The sequence below is a fragment of the Monopterus albus genome, unplaced genomic scaffold, assembly GCF_001952655.1.
Source record: "Monopterus albus unplaced genomic scaffold, M_albus_1.0 scaffold16.1, whole genome shotgun sequence".
NCBI classification, from domain to species: Eukaryota; Metazoa; Chordata; class Actinopteri; order Synbranchiformes; family Synbranchidae; genus Monopterus; species Monopterus albus.
The window spans coordinates 5,227,963-5,246,793 of record NW_018127896.1 but is presented as its reverse complement, the minus strand read 5'-3'; the positions used below and the strand labels follow the sequence as shown (position 1 = coordinate 5,246,793).

The following is an 18,831-nucleotide window of genomic DNA, read 5'->3' as shown; positions in this document are numbered from 1 at the left end:
TTACTTAGAGGGTTATATTTCTCTGGGGAAACAAATGACAAGCACAAGTAAGCAGCTGTGTTCTAGGTCTAATGCATTAAACAAAAGAGTCAGCATAGCCAGTTTTCCCCCACTCATTCACAAAATGTTTTGGTTCTGACAATGACATTGCTGAAGCACTATTAATAGATTTGATTTTTGCAGCTATGGGCAATTTAGAATCACCATTCAGCCTAAGCTGCATGTCTTTGGACTGTGGGAGGAAGACAGAGAACCCACACAGCCACATGTGCACACTGCACAGAAACGCACCTGGTTGGCCAGGGCTCGAACACAGAACCTTCTAGCTGTGAGGCGACAGTGCTAACCACTGCATCACCATGCTGCCCACAGTTAGAGTAAATCTACAATTAAAACTACATAAAAAAGGTTAAGATACAGAGGTGATGTCTACAGTAAATATACAGACAACAGGTGAACAACTTTGCAGTACAAAGGAACTTTATTTAAATTAGGGGTTTGTTTTATCAAAAATTTTCAAGTTTTCAGGACAAACCACAACAGTGCAATCAGTGAGAAACAAGCTATACATATAAAACAAGTACAGCCAAACATGGATAAGGCCACAGTTTCAAGTATCGTAAACATATTTCAACATCCATATAAAGTAACAAGACCAAGTTTACCTATACAGAGCTCTAAAAAGACACAATACATTGATGCTAGAACCAACTAATGCAACATCTCATAATGTTAATACTCCTCTAAAAAGAAAACTTGTTTTTTGTAATAAGGCTGTTAGATAAAGTATTAACCTAAAGTTACATTAGCTAACCACACGGGGGTGTGCCATGCAACAGATGATACGCTACTTGTAATACTTTCCAGTTGATGGAAAAAAAAAAAAAAAAAGTGGTGTGATTAAATAAAGTTTTATTGCATTTTCAACCATTTAGAAGGTTGCTTTTGTCTCCTACTGAAACCTGCTTTATCTGGCACTTACTGCATTCCCAGGTTTTACTATGCCCTTCAGAAGAACACTGGAGCGGTTTTCCAAAAAACACTACAAGCATTTCTGGCCCCTTACCATGCAAATCATTGCATGGCTAAAACCCACTTTTCACTGGGATGTAGCCAACCGGTTACATCTCGTTCCTTGTATTATTTTGTGTTCATGAACAACTCATTGGCATGTCCCATAATCCTGTGCAGCTCCTGAATACAGGGCACAATTGACAGGCTCTGCAGCTTAGCCATCCTCAACCTAGAAACAGAAAGAAGAGTGATGTGTTGCACAGGATTCGCCAATAGCCTTCAATTCTGCTAATGCTAACAATACACCATTGAAGGTTTCTGGTGCAGATTCATTGTTTATCAAAAACATTAGGCACTAGGAAGGAAGCTACAAACAAACATACTATCATGACGGCATCTAGACATGGAAGCTCAACAAGCTAGGTAGTTCCGCAGTAGCTCTGTGCAAACATGTAGCTGCACTGTTAACCTGCTACTTTAGCACATATGCAACTATTATTTTGAGGTTGTAATTAGAATCTTTAGCTGCTGAAATAATAAAAGTGGCTGATAAGCATAACAGCCAGTGACAGATAAAAGAAACACCTGAACCCACACCCAACAGGTAGTAAGACAGTAGGATGCCCATGTAGCTTTGTTTCAGCTGGATATTAAAATTGTAGATAGTTTCTGAAACACCAGCAGAGAGAATGTTACAAACTGGCAGGATGTGCCGTATGTCACAGGTTTAACTGTCAGTGTGTACAAAGATCTCTGATTTCAAGTACTAATCCTAAAGTGATGAGTGCTGTAGCATCATTCCACCAGTTGACCCATTTCAATTAAGGAACTGACTGCTGTTCAGAAGAATGAGGGCAGTCTGGTGGAAACACCTTAGCGCCACAAAATAAAAGCAAAGTGACTTTGTTGATGGACTGACACTGTGGATGCAGCCGACTCAAGCCGAGGGCCTTGCCACTCTCAGATGAATGGAATAAAAATTAAATAGTCCTAAGGCTCTTCCAGGCTTTCCACATGATATCCAAACGACATGATATCCAAACGAAACAAATTCTGATAATAAACAGTCGATTCATGGGGTCTGTGAAGCTCAGAAAAATGTCTTCACTATTTTATAATGACTCCTTTTTTAATGACAAAGTCTTTTTTGGAAAAGTGTGTCAGAAAGTTAGTAAGCTTCCCCACTAGCTGGCTAATTTTCTGTTAAAGCCATGTTACTTCATGTTAGGAACTTAGATTGTGCATTTTCAAATGCATTTCTTTGATCAACAAATTGTTATTGACAATGAACATACAGCAAATAAATTATTCACAATGATACCAAAACACACAAAAGCTAAATTTAAAGGTCACAGCTAAGTGCCACTGAGGAATTATGAAATTCATAATCAGCAGAGTCAAATTACTGGTTTCAGTATTCAATACATTATTTGACTATCAAAACAGTCATTAGTTGAGTTAGTGACATCTGCAGATGAGTTTCCTTTAGGCAAGCAACCAAACAACGGGTGCTCATATGATAATTGTGGGTGAATTTTATTAAATCAGATTAGCATGCATATAAGATTGTTGTGCATGCATGTTGGCAGACTGTGTATATAATCTAAAGTCTACATGCAGATGCTTCCTAGGCTTACCTTCTGAGCAGCTCACGTCCGCGGTTGGGTTCAGGGTGGTAGTGCTGGAGAGCAGAGAGGCTGTGAGCTGCCAGAATGCTGTAACACTGTTCTCGGAGAGCATTATGGTTGGCTGTATCCCACTGCGGCAACTCACTGGTGTATCGCCATGCCATCAGTGTGTGTTCCAACACAGCATCCCACTCTTTGTTCCTCAGAAGAACTTGGCCCCACTCCTGACACGAAACCTGTGGGGGAGGACAAGGAGGTAATGGAAAGGCATGCCACACTCAGCTCAGAGCCACACAGAGGAAGGAAGCTGTGGTGCAGGTTTTCATCTATAGAAAGAATTAAATATATAATGAAAAAATGTATCAATCTATAGCAATAGATAGAATATGGAGAGTACACAAAATTGTTATATACCACCAACTTACTTTGAATGCCACTAGGTGAGGATACGCCTTTCTGTAGCAGTGAGCATCCCTGTTGGAGCCAAACCGTGAGTAGGGGATGGACCTGTAAACATTTGCCTTTTTTAGCTGCAAGTCCTCTTGCAGATACTTCAGGTCTGAGGCCTGGCTCCTAGGCTCTTGGCTCTAGGATACAATGCAACACATCATATGTCAGGTTATATTGTATGCACTGAAGGCACCTAGATGAGCAGTGCATTTTAATTTACTTTGTGTGGATTTAATATGCTTTTTGAATCCCTGTGATCACCAAACATCCAGTTGTTAAATTTTTCATTATCTGGGCAGTATGATTACCTGTTCAACTAAGATGAGGGATCTGATTAGCTGTACAAGTTGCTGTTTGGAGAGTGGAGTATGGTGCTCATCCATCTTATCACAGTGCTCCTCCGTTCTCCCACTCCACACACCACCAATGGACAAATCCGCTACAACACAAAGCAGCACAATCAGGATAAGCAAACAGCAGCTGACAAGGGAAAGAATCACCCAGCAGCCTGCAAGTACATTGGACTAGTCAGCATTGGTATATAGTGGCATTTACCTGAAATGTTTCAGAGCACAGGTAAGAATATAACAATTCCTCAGAACACTATTTATTTAAATATCGGCTCTCACAATTTCTAACACTAACAAGAAGGAAGACAGGGGGGGATACATCACAACTAGTCTTCACACTCTCTTTCGGTTAACATACAAGTTTTCTTGTTCCATTTTATTTCCTGTGATATCAGCTCACACAAACGACCCCTCATTAGATTTGCAGGTATATTTATAATAAATTAGTTGTACTTACATGACTGTACACGCTTCGTGTTTGCAGCTGTGCTTCTCTCCCTTAGAAGTGGAGATGGAGCCAAACGGGCACTTAGAATTTCTAGGTAAGACCTCCTCATTCGAGCTAAACAAACAAATGAAAATGTAAACTCTGTACAGGTTTATAGTAGCTAGTGTTCATAGCTCCTACAACGCATAATGCGCACTACACTAACCCACCGAGAAGTCTGAAAAATAAGATGCGTACCAGCAAAATTGTGGAAAGTTGACGCAACTGTCCAAATTACAGTCACTAGAAGCGCGCCCTCGTGATAATAACAGCATGATAGCAAAGTAGCGCCTCCCGCACTGAGACAATCATTTAGAACATTTGGCAGCCCTGAAAGACACCTGTCACATTTAACACTTACCTGCGATTTTGGGCTGAGGAGCGGGTATTTCCACCAAGGCACGTCGTGGCGGGCACACAGCTGCCATTGTGACCAAACTAATCGGTTGAGGTAAGGAGCTAACTACCTGCTAGCAGCCAGTGACACTAGTGTTAGCTGAACTTTAAACCCCACGGGTTGCCCACCAATAATTTGTAGTCAGCTTCAGCTGATAAAAGTGAGGCGCACATTCAGAGACACCAGCACAATTATCGACCATCCACTACAAGGTCAAAGCTGTCTGGTTTTAACCCAGCGTTACAATAGTCAATCCTCTCACTCGCCAAATATTCCGAAAAGGAGATGAGCAGAAACTACTAACTTTTGTTTGCCCCACCACAACACAGTTAAAGGCGCGCGACACATGTTGCTGCGCGGGCGTGGCTTTTTGCTTGCGTCGACCTGATTGGTAAACGTCGCTGCATACGTAAAAAAGGCGCCCAATATGCTGAAGTGACGCTCCTCCCCCACATCTGTTCTGCTGCTTGGGTAAAGGATTACGTGAATATATGCACGTGCACGCGTGTCCCTTCACCATAGTGATCACTAGTGTTAAAAAAAGTTTATTAAATTCTTTATGCAGCTCTCAAATAAGTCAAGTCAGGCACTTGGCACTGTGAGAGGATTTTTAAATATAAATATGAAGAATAAATGAAGGCACACCTATTCTATTATTCAGCTTGTTTCATATCATAATGATGATGCTAAAAAGCCATAAAGAAGCTTGAACTCCAGTATAACCTTCAGTTGTCGTGAATATCATTGAAATATCAAAAAGAACTGTAAGAAATGGCCCAACAACCTGGAATGTTTGATAACTATCACAATTTATGCTGCTACAACATGCATTATAGCAATACCTTTATGAAACCAACATTAAAATGGATTGTTTTTATTCTGAAAAGGATACTAATGCTAATTCTATGTTACAATGAAGCATTCAGACCAAAAGAGACACAGAAAGATACATAAAATATCTGTAAAATGTCTTTTAATAGGTTAGTGAGTTACTGAAAAAACAAAAATAGCAATGTCATTTCTTGTCAAGAGACTAAACTGCATCTTGATACACTTGAAATAATAAATAATTCAAGTTCAGAATTTGATTGAATATTATGAAAACAAATGTTTATCTGAAATATGTCAAATTCAAATGCTTCCTAAATTGTTAATATTATATTATTAATATAATTGTATATATTTAGCTTTTGGGGGGAACAGATTATTAGTTACTGTTAATTATTTGTTTTTGAAAATAATGTGTTGAAATATGAAGCAGTGGTTAATGCTGTGCAATTTTATTGTCCCTGTATTTTCAACACTTCTAATAAGTGTTCTTTCATCTTGCAACAAATAAATTAATTTAAAACAATGGCAACTGTAATGCAACATGGTTGAAATCAGTTACACAGTCATTCAGAAATATAACTTTAGATTTAGCATGATAGCAACAGTATCCTCACTGGACATAGAGTGACACATTTTTACTTATATTTCTACAGCTACTGTAGGTTATTATAATTACAATTAAAAATATCTGTAGTAAAACTGCACTTTATAAACTGAAAGTAAATTTACTCCAACCCTGTACAATATTGGAGCAAGTTAAACTGAATACAGTGGCTTCTTAAAACTGCTACAGCAAATAATATGATTTCATTATATATTTATGTACAGTCTATACAACTTACAAGTTACATAATGCACAGGTAAAAGGATATCTATGAGGTACATATCATATTACAAAGGTGTGTGACAGTATGGCTTTGTAATTTACAACATTGTCATCACAAAAAGCAAGTGCAGTCAGATAGGCCTGCATTTCAGCATCTTACTCATCTTTTCATACTGAGTATTATGTAACTTTAATGGTAAGTCTAACTGCAACAAACCCTACACTATATTGATTCAGACCTATTATGAAAAATATATCATTCTTCTAGCAGTCTCAAAAATAAACAAGATGCTTCAAGACAGACTTCTACTGACTGCATAGACCAGTGGTCCCCAACCACCAGTCCGTGACCCGGTACCAGTCCGTGAGGCATTTGTTACCGGGCCGCACAGAAAGAATAAATAATTTATATAATTTCCATTGCATTGATTTTTAGAGTCTGGAAGATGTTTTATTATGAAAAACGACGGGATTTTTTTCTGACGTATCATCCACCTGTGCCCCTTGACACGTCAAGACGCATGTGTCGGTCACGACGTCATGTGATACGTTGCTAAAAAAATTAAGCCCGCAAACTAGCAAAAATGAGTAAAAAACAAACGTCTTTGAAGGGCTTCTTTTCAAAGGGGAAAAGGCCAACTGAGGAGCCAGAAGAGGAGCCCACGACCTCCAAGAAAAAGAAAGCTTCTTTTAACAGACAATATCAGGAGTCATACTTAAAATACGGGGTTAGTGCAACAGGTGACTCTCGCACACCAAGGCTGCTCTGCATGTCTGTGCAACAAGAGGATCAGCTGCTGGAGATTGCAAATGACGGTGACCTTAAACGTACGTTTGAGGCAACAACTCTGCCGATGTTCTGGATGAAAATCAAGCCAGAATATCCCGAAATCGCCACAAGAGCAATGAAAACCCTGCTACCATTTCCAACATCCTATCTTTGTGAAGCGGGCTTTTCGGCAATGACAGCAACCAAGACAAAATTACGGAGCAGACTGGACATAAGGAACTCAGCCAGGTGGTGACAATAAAGTATCTGTGGACCCTCCTTGTCAAAGCTGTAAACCTAATGAAATTCAGTGTTTTAGTAAACGCTTTGATGTGCCATGCGCCATGCCGGGCAACGTCACGGTCCTTGATTTTAATCTATTCATAAAGGGCTTTTGAACCGCTATTAGTCTGACTCGTCACCCAGGACCTGTTTGCCTTGGGAGACCCTACCAGGGACATATAGCCCCCGACAACATAGCTCCTAGGATCACTCGGGTACTCAAACCCCTCCACCAAAATAAGGTGGTGGTTCAATGTTAGTTGATGTTAGTTAAACAGTGCTCCAGTTGGCTAACGCAGTAAATACTGACCAGTAATTCAGTGAACACATAAGGTGACATGTAACTATATAAACATAACTGTAAGATTAAAGTAGGTAAACTTATGTGTGCTATAAACTAAATCTTAACTATGATAGAATTATCAGACGCAAACAAAGTAAACACACAGGTTGACTAATCAACAAGCATAATGTTAATCTTCTACTAATTAAGTTCTTAATTCATCAAATGTTACAATCAACCTTAAAGTATGATTTTGTTAATAATTTTATCCAACAAGGGAAACAAGCCCAGGGCTCCCACTGACTCTGCATTATGGTGAGTTGATATAGTGTAGAATTATTGTAATTGCCTAATATAAAGTGTAATTGCTGCATTCAGATTACATGAATTGACAAAGGTTTTTGTTATTGGAACCCCCGTGCCTCTACCCGGTCCGTGGAAACATTTTCATGCATGAAACCGGTCCGTGGTACAAAAAAGGTTGGGGACCGCTGGCATAGACCACACTATAAAGCATAAGAAGTAGCCTCTACTTGCTAAGCAGTGTTTTAAGGGAGCGGGTGAGTGCGTTAGCAATGGCCGACATGGTACTGGAATGGCGGACAAGGGCTTTCACACTGTGCTCCCCTGGTGCTCCTACGGTGGCAGCCTCAGCCGCTTTGAGCAAACAGATATAGTTCATAACAACCTCATCAACCTTTGCCACAACCTCTCTCTGCTGGTGTGAAGCTGATGTCCCGAGCCCCCTAACCAGACACATACAAGCTTCACAGAGACAGCAGAGCACCTGGAAGCTACAAGTTACAGCTAGCAACATCTCTTCAGGACTACTGTGGGCCTGTGCCATCCTCCGACATGCCCGACCTAATTCTTTCGACTCAACAGATAGGAGCTGTTTATACTGTGATACATCCTGGATTGGCATCTGGACTCCACGATCGCAGCGCCCTATGCTGGATCTCACCAGTGCAATGAGCTCACTGGCATCACGGCGGACATCAGTAAAGCCAGAAGGGAGGCAATACATGCGATCCTTGAGTGTGTTGATTCGTGCGAGACGGTCACTGAAGCTCATGTTGTTGAGGACTTCCCCATACAGCTGTTCCCCAGCTGCATCCATTGCCAAGCCACAGGGAAATATGGCTGATGCAGCAGCACCATCATCATCAACCTTGTTCCCACCATGGCTTCTTCTGGGCCTCTCCCACTCAATCTCATCCTCTTCACCTTCAATCTTGCGTTTAAAGAAACAGTAACTGAAAGGCCCATTGCATCTCCAGGGACTGGTGTCCAGTTTTTGAGAGCCCTTCAGGTGTTTAGTGTCTTTCTGCAATGGAAATACCACAGATGCCCTTCTACTGTCTAGCGTGCTGCCCATAGACCAGCATGTGGTTTGGGGATATACGGAGCCTTGTGAGTAGCTCTTGGAGAGATGCTTTCTTGTTGGACGCCGCTGTGCTTTGGTCTCACCTTGCAGGGTCACAGATGGGGACAAGGGCTGCTGGCTTCGGCTTCGGGTGGGTTTTTCAAACAGAACCTCCACACTACCAGAAGTAGCAGTCATGTTGCTGGAGCTGCGTTTCAGCTCCCGGCCTCTTTGCAGGTTATTACTGAAAGGATCGGTCTGTGGCAGGGTCGGTGTAACAGCCTGAATGTGGTTCTGATTCTGCTGAGACTGGATGGAATGGATGGAATCCTGTGTATACCCTGAGTTGCTGGAGCTAGTGTTGGCTGGCACAGGAGGAGGAGGTGGGGGAGGAGGGGCAGGCTGTGGGATGGAAGTTGGAGATGCAATGCAAGTTCTGCCAGTAAATGCCTGTCTGATAAAAGCTGATGAGTGATCTCCTCTCCCCAATGACATGGTGTTGAGGTCTGCCCGTTGACCACTTACACTGGGGGCAGCAGAGAAAAAAAGAGAATCATTAGGATGAGAATGAGAAGACTGGCGAACTGCATGCTTTGCCCTTGGGTCTGATTTGAACCAGTCCTCAGTGCTGCCACTAGGTTGGCTTCTTGATCGAGGTGGGAGATGGTTAATGGTTCCCCCACCCTCACGGTTTCCACATGTGACGGCTCCTCCATCACGGCTGACACAGCCCTCTCTCTTATACAGTAACAGGAACTGCTCTGGGTCCATGCCACTCCTCTCTAGTTCACTTTCCAAGCCAGAAAAAGAGCTTCTCCTCTCAGCAGTAGCTGGCCTAAAATCATTCAGTGCCTGAGCATGCATGTCAGGACTTCCCTTGAGTTTGGCAGGAAGTGTGGCTGAATGATATGACTGTAGATTTTTATTTGCCAGCTGCATGTTAGTCGCATTAGGGTTGACTAAATGTGGGCTCAGGAAGGGGGATGATATGGAAGAAGGCATACATGGGCAACGAGCAGTGGTGTTCCCCCTATTCTTAACCATTTCAATAAGCTGAGGGTTGCTAGTGATAAAACGCCTGGTGTCCTTTTTCACTGCCCCTCCCATTCCTGCACTGTGCAGCTTCCCTCCCTGATGCATCTGGCTGACTGTTAGATAGTTAATCAGTTGCCTGTAGGCCTCACCGCCTTCCTTTGGGTTCAGCCCCTTAAAACAGGCCTGTTGTTTAGCATGCAGGTCATTGTGGGGCCTCTTGCTTCTATTACCTGTAGTTTCTTTATGCTTAAACAGTGTGGCTGAGGAGGGACGACCTGTTTCAGCTCCAGCATCAGGAGGGTGAATGTTGGGCAACATTTTCTGATGGAGGGCAGGGTCTGCATGAGGGTGGAGATCTTTTCCCTGAGCATTCTGGCCAGGGATGCCATGAGAGAGTCCAGGTTTGTTATCTTCATAATTTAGCACCCTGAGTAATGAAGAGGTGGACCTAGAGAGTGGGTGCCTTTGCAAATGGTGGTGTTTTGATTCAACTGCACCAGGGCCCAGTGGTGAGTCGGTTGGAGTGGCACAGGCACTACTGTTCATGCTCCCCCCTGCATCCAGTGATGAGCACAGAGAACCCTGTAGTGAACTGTGGGCTTCTCCTTGCAAGCTTGAAATCCTTTTCGATAGATGGTACTCACACAACCGTGCAACACTCTGCTGTCTCGAAAGTGGATGATGGTCACTTTGTATGTCTGATCCCTGGTCAGATCCTCCTGATCTGGACTTTTCGGTTGGGGCCAGTAATGATGCTACAACTAGATGTTCATCTTGCTCCACAGCCACAGTGCCATTATCTGTACCACAGTCGTCCAAGTTGGCAACATCTAACAGGCGATTAGAGGCAGAGGAAGGAGGGCAGGGAATTCTGTGATGGTCACGGGGGAGGCTGTTCACTCCCAGGTCTTCAGCTACATAGTTTTGTGGCAAAAAAGAATTCTGTCGTTGTTGACTTTCCCCTCGCTCACAGAATGAAGTGCGCTGGTCCCAGTCAATATGGCTGCGCCACCACTCTCATTTCGATGCCCTTCCCTTGTGCTGAAAGTGTTATACTTCCCACTGGAGTCTGCAGACTTTTTGTGATGTTTGCCTCCAGGTGTGGTGGAACTTGGGCGCTGCAGAGTGGATGAAGGGTTAATCTGGGACCTCCCCTCCAAGCCATCTGGCCCTGAAGATGCCTTGTCCAACTGGGGGCTCTGTCTTGGAGGAACTGCTGGAGGCTGAAGGTGCCTTGTTGGACTACGGGTTTTCTTCGGTATCGTTCCCCCTGTACTGGGTGAGACGGGGAATTCTGTTTTTTCCTCAAGTAAAGGTTGGTATCCTTCCCTTGTGGCCACCAGAAGATGCACGTGGCTCTCGCTGTGCCTGTGAGTAGCGGCCAATTCACATATTTCAGTCATCTCTGAAGAGTTGGTCTCATTGCCAGAATCTGAGGATGACTCTGGGCTAAAGCCTTGAGATGTGTAAACACCTAGAAAATAAGAAACACAAAATAACTGCTGTTAAATGTGTATTGTAAATATTACACAGAGTAATGACCGCATTTGAAATTACTGAGCAGGCACATTATTTAAATGGCTTCTGTTCTGGCATGAAGAATTAAAGCTAAATGGTAGACAGACAAAAAAAATACATCTGACAAGTTCTTTATGGTCTAAGTGATATGAGATACTCAAACATTGTGGACTGAGACACAGGACATTTTGAGGTGGGATATACTGAGTTAAAAGGTCAGAAAACCCAAGCTCAGCAGCTTTATGAATGATGGTAATCCAACATTTAGGCCTACGGTAGTATTCAACAGACCTGGATTGTTACTTTTGGGTGGTGGCACAGTAGGCCTCCGTTCAGAGACAGACAGAGCCTCCAGTGCCTGTAGAGTATTTACGACTGCATTCTCCAGCCTTCCCCCGCCCCTGCTCCCTTCCCCCTCCCCATGTGTCTGAATGGCATCAATTAATGACACTGGAATATCTTCACTGTCACATGTGGTTAATGGCTTTCCCTCTGGAGCTGTGTCCTCGTCTGAACTGTCCCGAAAGCCTGGTGGTGGAGCTGCAATTGCAAGGTTGAGTGTCTGCAGCAATGAGTCGTCTTCATCATCGTCAACGCCGTCGTCTCCCTCAGGAGGAGGAAGTGATGTCAGGTCGATGATGTCATCGGTAGAACCAGAAAGCGTGAGGAAGGTACCTTTTCCAGCTGCTGTGGCTAACCCACCACCTGGGTTACCACAGTTTTCATCTCCACCTACTCTGTTGTCACCCACTGGTGTTCCCCCAGTGGAGTCTTCTTCGCAGGAAGCATCGTCGTCATCCTCTGCATCATCCATTGTGTCACGATAAAGCAGATCCCTTAGCAGTGGCTCCTCACCACCTGCTACACTGACAATGTTACTATAGACGTGTGTCAGACCACTAAACTGAAATGGCACTCTGTTCTGTGACTGAACCTCTGTGTTGTGCAAGTAGGGCGGGCCATGCTCAGGTAACTCCGGGCTCTCCACTAGCCTTTCATAGCCTAGTTTCCTGGGCTTGTTTAAGGGCGGGTCCCCTCCAAAAATAAATGACACTTTGGCGCTCCGAGGAGAATCTTCAGTTTCGTGTCTGGTGGCAGGGGGAAGAGGGGGAGGCATCGGACTTTGCCCTGACCCAAGATATCTCTCAGGGTTTTGAGGTTCATGGAAGTAAGGAGAGATGCTGTTTTCCCTCTGTCCATTGTCTGAATACTCAGAGTCCCTGTTGTTGACGTCTCCTTGGCTGGGTGATGGCTCCTCATTGTCCCCCAAAGATGTGCCGTATGGCCACTCTAGGACGTGATCCTGGCCTGCAGGCAGCAGCAATACATAGTTTTATTACTTTGTGTTTTATATTTTATGATGATTAAATTTTAAAGGAAATTCTCTTCACTAGATGTTGAGTGTGCTGCTTCAACATTTCAGAGGTTTGATACAGCACTGTAAAACATAAATTTTTAACTCATTTAATCTAGTCTGTCTGTTTGAAAATGGGTCAGAGCACGAGGGTTCCTCAACTTGTTTTAATAGTTTTATATGGAGCAAACAGCTTAAATAAAAAAAAGCTACTCTCACATAGCTTATGATGTGATATTCCTTTTTTAGTATAAATTAATAAAGTATCTTGCCCTAGAAACTTGTCTTTTTATTATTATTATCATTATCCATGCTGTCTTCACCACAAACACATGCATACAGACATAGTTAATAACAACTCACCGCTGTCATCCCCTCCAGCACTACTGCAGTGAGCCATGCTGAAAATAGATCTCCTCGAGTCCACTAGGAGGCGATAGTAGCCTGCTGTAAGACAGGCCAGGTTCATAGCATCACTCGACTCCATGATCAGCGTGATGGGCTGTGACATAAGGAGGAAAGGAAGAGAGGAAGGGATGTTGGAAGGTGGGAGAGAAAAGAAAAACAAAAAGAAAGTAAAGCCAATAGGTGCTATCATTTATGTAGGGCAAACTCATGCTTGCAGGTACTTGCTCTGAGACAGAACTCTGCTCACCCTGACGTCCAGAACATGCAGCTCCAGTCGGACGTTGGTCTCATCCTCAGTCAGGATCTCGATGCGGTTGACATGACTGAAGTCGGCCAATAGGGCCACTAAGTTGGTGCGGGTGTTGATGACATGACTGATGCCGTAACGTGGACCCACTAACAGTGTCACTTCTGTCTGTTTCCCCCCTTGCTAGAAAAAAAGCAGACACTAGAAACTAATTAAGAATCTCATTATCCATGTTAAACCTTTCTCCTAAGAGGTTTCAGCAATCTTTCTGACAGGTTGACCACATCACATTTATTGTCAAACTTTTCCAAATCCTTCCAAAGTAAAGGCCTTACCAAAAGTATTGATTTGAACTCCCTCCCTCCATAGAGTCTGAGTTCGCTGAGGTACCTCAGGTAATGCACCTTGGCCTGCAAAGCAGTCAGCTGCACAGAGAGAAGTAAAATACATCACTAAATGAAATCACTTCAACCTGAACAAACACATTTGTCTTCCAATGTCAGGAAGTAAAGCACTTCTAAGCCATTTTGATCTAGACCATTGATTTCCTTTATATCTCATTATATGATTTAAATCTCATCAAAAACTGAAGAGCTGCTCCACTGCAATACTCTCTATGACTTGCCTGTGTGGATGTCTCTTTCTCCAGTCATTAAAAGTCAATGAGATTTTTAAAATTCAGACTTGAAAATGTACATTTTTTTAAGTACTGATGCACCCACCACTATGAGACGTGTATATATCCAACCAGCATATTAACAATGGATTTTTAGTGCTCCTATATTTTAGCACCACGTGCTCAGGGAAAGCAATACATTTATAATTCAAAAGCAGCTCAATAAAAATTATTGTCCAACTACGTGTATGTGTGTCATACATCAAACTGACTTTATAACCACTTATAATACTCATAAGACTTATATGGTACACTCCATCTACTGTGCAATCCCCTGATGCTGCACCAAAATTTAAGAATATACCTAGTCCACTGTATAATCCAGTAATACTTTACCTCAACATCAGTATCAGAAACAAAAGGCTAACAGGATGTCTGACCTTGCTAGGTGAAACCAGTTTTTATTACATTTTTAGCTCAGCCTTTCCACAATACTGAGAGAGCTGTGTCTTTTGATGAAGCCTGAGTGATAACTTTGACACTATAATGAGAAAGTTGATTTGGAGTGTCAGCGATTTGAATTGCATGTCAGTTCACTGGTGTTGCTTGGCTGTATTTCTCCCTAATGAATAGACTGGATATCAACTGCTGCTGTGAATACAAATCATTCACATTCTACTGCCCAGACGTGGAGAGAACAGATCAATATCCTTCTCAGCTGAGTGACATTTTATAGACACATACTGTATACACACATATACAGTACAGAGGTCAGGTATATTTAACCTTAACCGCATTCCTTCATCCACTGCATGAAGCTGTAGTTAGTTAAATTACGTTGGACATGAACCGATGCCACTGATGAGTGATGTTGCCCAAACGTTTAGCTTCATTTCTCAGAGACAACACATGTTGTAAGCAACTTTTAGAACATTATACAGTATAAGTAATTCAATTTCCTGTCTCTCCTATAAATGTGTTAATTTGTTAACTAATCACAAAGGAGCCCGCCCTTATTTTGCCAACAATGAGCATCCAACTATAATGATAGACTCAGCTGTAATTAACACTGGTTTATTGTCCAAATGTTTACTGGCTTGGATTCAAAGGTAGCGTTTACCAATTCCATAGATAAAAGGAGCAAATCCGATTCATCCACATATTGCAATAATAAATATAATAAACTAGTGAGCACATTTATTAATACAGAAAACTACTGATTACACCTTGAACATGCATTACAGTTTAAAGTAAGAATATAGACAAACAGTTTTCTGGAGAAAAACAGTTCAGAGGTATAAGCTACAGTATTATTCAAACTTGGTTATGGTCTTTCATGGGATTTGCTGACAGTAAGAAAAATACACCGACTGGGGGTGAATATTTGTTGTTGCCACAGGCATGTCTTGTGCTGACTGACAAAATAACATATCTACTTCCTGCATGCATCCAACTGAACATCTCCAAAGCTGATTTCCACAGTAAGATTCTAAAATGTCAGCCAATGGCTCCATCATTGCTATAGTACATTTAGAACTATAGCAGTGCAGTGTTGGTTTTCAGTTTTTCTTTTTTAATAAATCTGCAAAAATGTCAAAAATTCTGTGTTTTTCTGTCAATATGGGGTGCTGTGTGTACATTAATGAGGAAAAAAATGAACTTAAATGATTTTAGCATATGGCTGCAATATAACAAAGAGTGAAAAATTTAAGGGGGTCTGAATACTTTCCGTACCCACTGTATTTACAGTTTTCAATGTACTTTATTACACTTAATAATTTAGCTTGAAAGTCTTTATATCATTTCTCACACCTGTATTCCAACTGTCTAAGTGAAACAGTTTCACCTAAAACTAAAAGGTTCAGCACCGGAATGGGACGTGTGTGTGTGTGTGTGTGTGTGCGTGTGAAGATGAAAATCTTATTATGCATACAGTTTGACAATGCATTTTGCTTGCTATTCCCATTAGCATTCAAGGTCTGGCTTGACAAAGGGTCTCAGGTTGACAAGGGTGAAAACCATTACAAGGTTGAGCACAACAGCGACGCTATTGTAGGATATTGCATCAGAAAACATCGAGACAGTGTGTGTTTGTGAGCATATGTGTGTGTCAAAAGTTTATTAACAAGGGCAAAAGAAGACAAAGAGAGCTGCTTACTTTTTTCCCTGGAGGCACAAGGTTCTGATTGGTTTTGAGGATGTGCGTCAGAGCCTTTTTGATGTTTCTCTCCTTCATGCTGGACAACACGGCGGGAGGCAGGAATAGCGACAGACCCCACTCCTTTCTGTTAAGAGGAAATTGATTTCAGCATAAATTCACCCTAGAAAAGAGCACTTCTACCGGACCCAGAAAAGTATATTAAAAGTGAATAACTGAATGGCACTGACTCTCGAACAAGCTGTCAGGAGCAGAACTGACAATGGACTTCAAAAAGGAGAACTTTCTCTGTGAAAGTGTCTCTTCAACAGGACCTCAACTGTAAAATGTGAGAACATTTTCTACAACTACTGAATTGTGTAATTTTCTGTGCTGAAATATACCACAAAAGCTTAAAATCTAAAAACAAACAAACAAAAAAAAACAATTCTACCTCAGTAAACTGCTAAACCATGATCAGGATATTTATTTTGAATTAAAGTAATTATTTTATTCCTGCCTCGTATTCAGTGTCCACATTCATTCAGATTAAGGCACCAGAATTAAGCTAAACAAGTGTTTTCTCTCTTGTGGCCACAGATGAACTATCTTTACACTGGGACCATAAATGAATCAAGTTCGTACCTAAGAAAAATTCAGCACAAGAAAATTGATGAAAGCTTAAATCTCTCATGTGATGTGTAACTTGCATCAGGTCCAGTGTTTGGAGGCCTTGTTGACATTTCTTTAAATGTGATTTGATGGCTTGACCAGAATGCTATGGTTTCAACAAAGAACAAAGAATTCATATATCCCCCATAAACCTCTGTTTAAAAAAAAAAAAAAAAAAAACTTACTGGATGTATTTGAGAGAGACCTTCTGGCTCTGTCTGGTTGTCATGGTGAGGATATACATCTGCAGAGCCGCCAGTCGCAGCACAGCATCGTACTTCAGCTCCAGGCCAAACCGTTCCAGGACCACATCGTTGCAACTCTATGGCAAAACAGAAAGCAAAGTTACGTAAGAATCCCATAGTCGGGTTTTTGCACTGAAATTCACATCATCTCTCCATAGAGTGATCCGAGCAGCAGAGCATCCCAACTGAGCAGAAATAAGTTGTTCTTAACCTCTGTGGCTTGAGATTCCTTCAAAGGGATATAGCTTCCTGTCCCAGATGAAGGACTCGGAAACACAAAATCCTGAACTCTGACAAGAAAAGATGATTAGCCTCCCTTCTCTCAGGCTATTTCACTTCACTAATTATCAAAGAATTCTATGGGGAAGCAATTTATTATTTTAGGGAAATAGGACTGGGTTTATGTAAGGAGTTTATTTCTAATTAGATTTTGTCTTGAAAGGATCAATTCTGAATAAAGTTAAGTAATTATGTTAATCACTTAAAATCATCACCAAACCATGTGTTATATTATACATGTCCTAAAGCTGACAAGCAATTTTACACTCTGTACAAGATTTTACTTCATCATATTTTCAGGTTTTAGTTATTATAATAACCACAATACCTGTACATAGAGGTATTCAAATGCCACAGCGTCTCTCCGAAGCAGCTCCACAGGGTCCCGGGGCACGAAGCTCAGTCTAAAGAAACACTTCATCTTGCCAGAGCTGGGCCTCTGGGTCACCTGCAGTCACAGAGAGAGAAGAGCGAGGAGGAAAGAGAAGCTTAAACACATGATGAGATAAGTCACAGAGAGAGAAGAGCGAGGAGGAGGAGGAAAGAGAAGCTTCAACACATGATGAGATGAATAAAAAGAAGAGGCAAAGTGCCTTGTGTACAATAACATAAATACTTCATATGCTTTCTCTACTTCAGTCAAGAAAGTGTGATTACTGTTCTTGCATACAACAGCATCAAGATCCATTCTCATTAGGAAATGAAGTAGTAGGCTGTAGTGTAGTAGTGGTAGCAATGATAGGATTAGTGTAATAGCTATGAGATTAGTAGTGGTACAATGGAAGTACTGTAGTAATATTAGCAGTAGTAGTGGCAGTCAGGTATCAGTATCACTAGTAACTGTAATATTGAACATTTAATACTGAGACAAGTTAAACTAGCAGTAGAATAGTGATGTAATGTGTTAGTAGTGATGGCTGAAACAGACCTTCTGTGACACACTGAGCGAATGAAGAATGGAGGTACCTCAAAATGACACATTAGCATAGTTATGGAGTAAATGCACTTTGCTACATTTGCACCACTGGTGACTGTAGAAGAAGCTGCATTAACAGAGGTGTCATATGATTATTATTCAAACTACTTAATAACCTAAAGACATAGTTGTGTATCTCAACAGCAGTAACCCAGAAAAAACTTGCTCGCTGTGGTTGTCTGTGCATTTGATTCTATTTCTTATTCAAGACAAAACCACAGGACTGGCATTATCTTTTAAATATTGATCATATTTGATGAATTATTTAATATGCAAGTTTAGAGATGGTGAGGCAGTTGATTTTCAATTTCAAGGAATACCAGCCTTCTCCCATGCAGCTGTCACTGAGATCAACTATTATATTATTGTATTACAGTTTAGCGAATATTTTATCAGGCCTGTCAAAAGAGAGTGACTCTTCAACAGTCATCTGCCATTGTGTGTATGTGCCAAATTCAAAGTTTCACATCTGAACTGTGCATTATGAATATTAAAACTGTCCTCTCATGATGCCGCAACCTCATTAAAATGTAGCGGACACTGTGGATGAGTGTGTGTGTGTGTGTGTGTGTGTGTGTGTGTGTGTGGTGTCTGCATATCTGTGGGGTGTGGGAGAGAAGGTGTAATATGAGCTGTCGCCCCTGCTGTGCCGGTGCTGATA

At 41.7% G+C, this 18,831-nt stretch overlaps 2 protein-coding genes across 2 annotated transcripts in view; both read right to left on the bottom strand.

Moving 5' to 3' along the window:
* Positions 1 to 462: 462 nt before the first annotated feature.
* Positions 463 to 4,683, bottom strand: LOC109955733 (uncharacterized). The gene is made up of 6 exons (XM_020592148.1): positions 4,291 to 4,683; positions 3,900 to 4,004; positions 3,401 to 3,531; positions 3,068 to 3,229; positions 2,652 to 2,878; positions 463 to 1,243 (listed from the first exon to the last, which is right to left on the bottom strand). The coding sequence occupies exons 1-6, from the start codon at positions 4,355 to 4,357 to the stop codon at positions 1,141 to 1,143; spliced, it is 795 nt and encodes a 264-aa protein (XP_020447804.1). The 5' UTR covers positions 4,358 to 4,683; the 3' UTR covers positions 463 to 1,140.
* A 2,983-nt stretch (positions 4,684 to 7,666) lies between these two features.
* Positions 7,667 to 18,831, bottom strand: part of LOC109955769 (FERM and PDZ domain-containing protein 4-like) — a 44,657-nt gene continuing 33,492 nt past the window's right edge. Inside the window, 9 exon segments of the mRNA XM_020592218.1 lie at positions 7,667 to 10,643; positions 10,646 to 11,192; positions 11,528 to 12,544; positions 12,954 to 13,092; positions 13,246 to 13,428; positions 13,581 to 13,670; positions 16,020 to 16,146; positions 16,856 to 16,992; positions 17,523 to 17,642. Coding sequence (XP_020447874.1) covers positions 7,847 to 10,643; positions 10,646 to 11,192; positions 11,528 to 12,544; positions 12,954 to 13,092; positions 13,246 to 13,428; positions 13,581 to 13,670; positions 16,020 to 16,146; positions 16,856 to 16,992; positions 17,523 to 17,642 — 5,157 coding nt within the window. The 3' untranslated portion in view covers positions 7,667 to 7,846.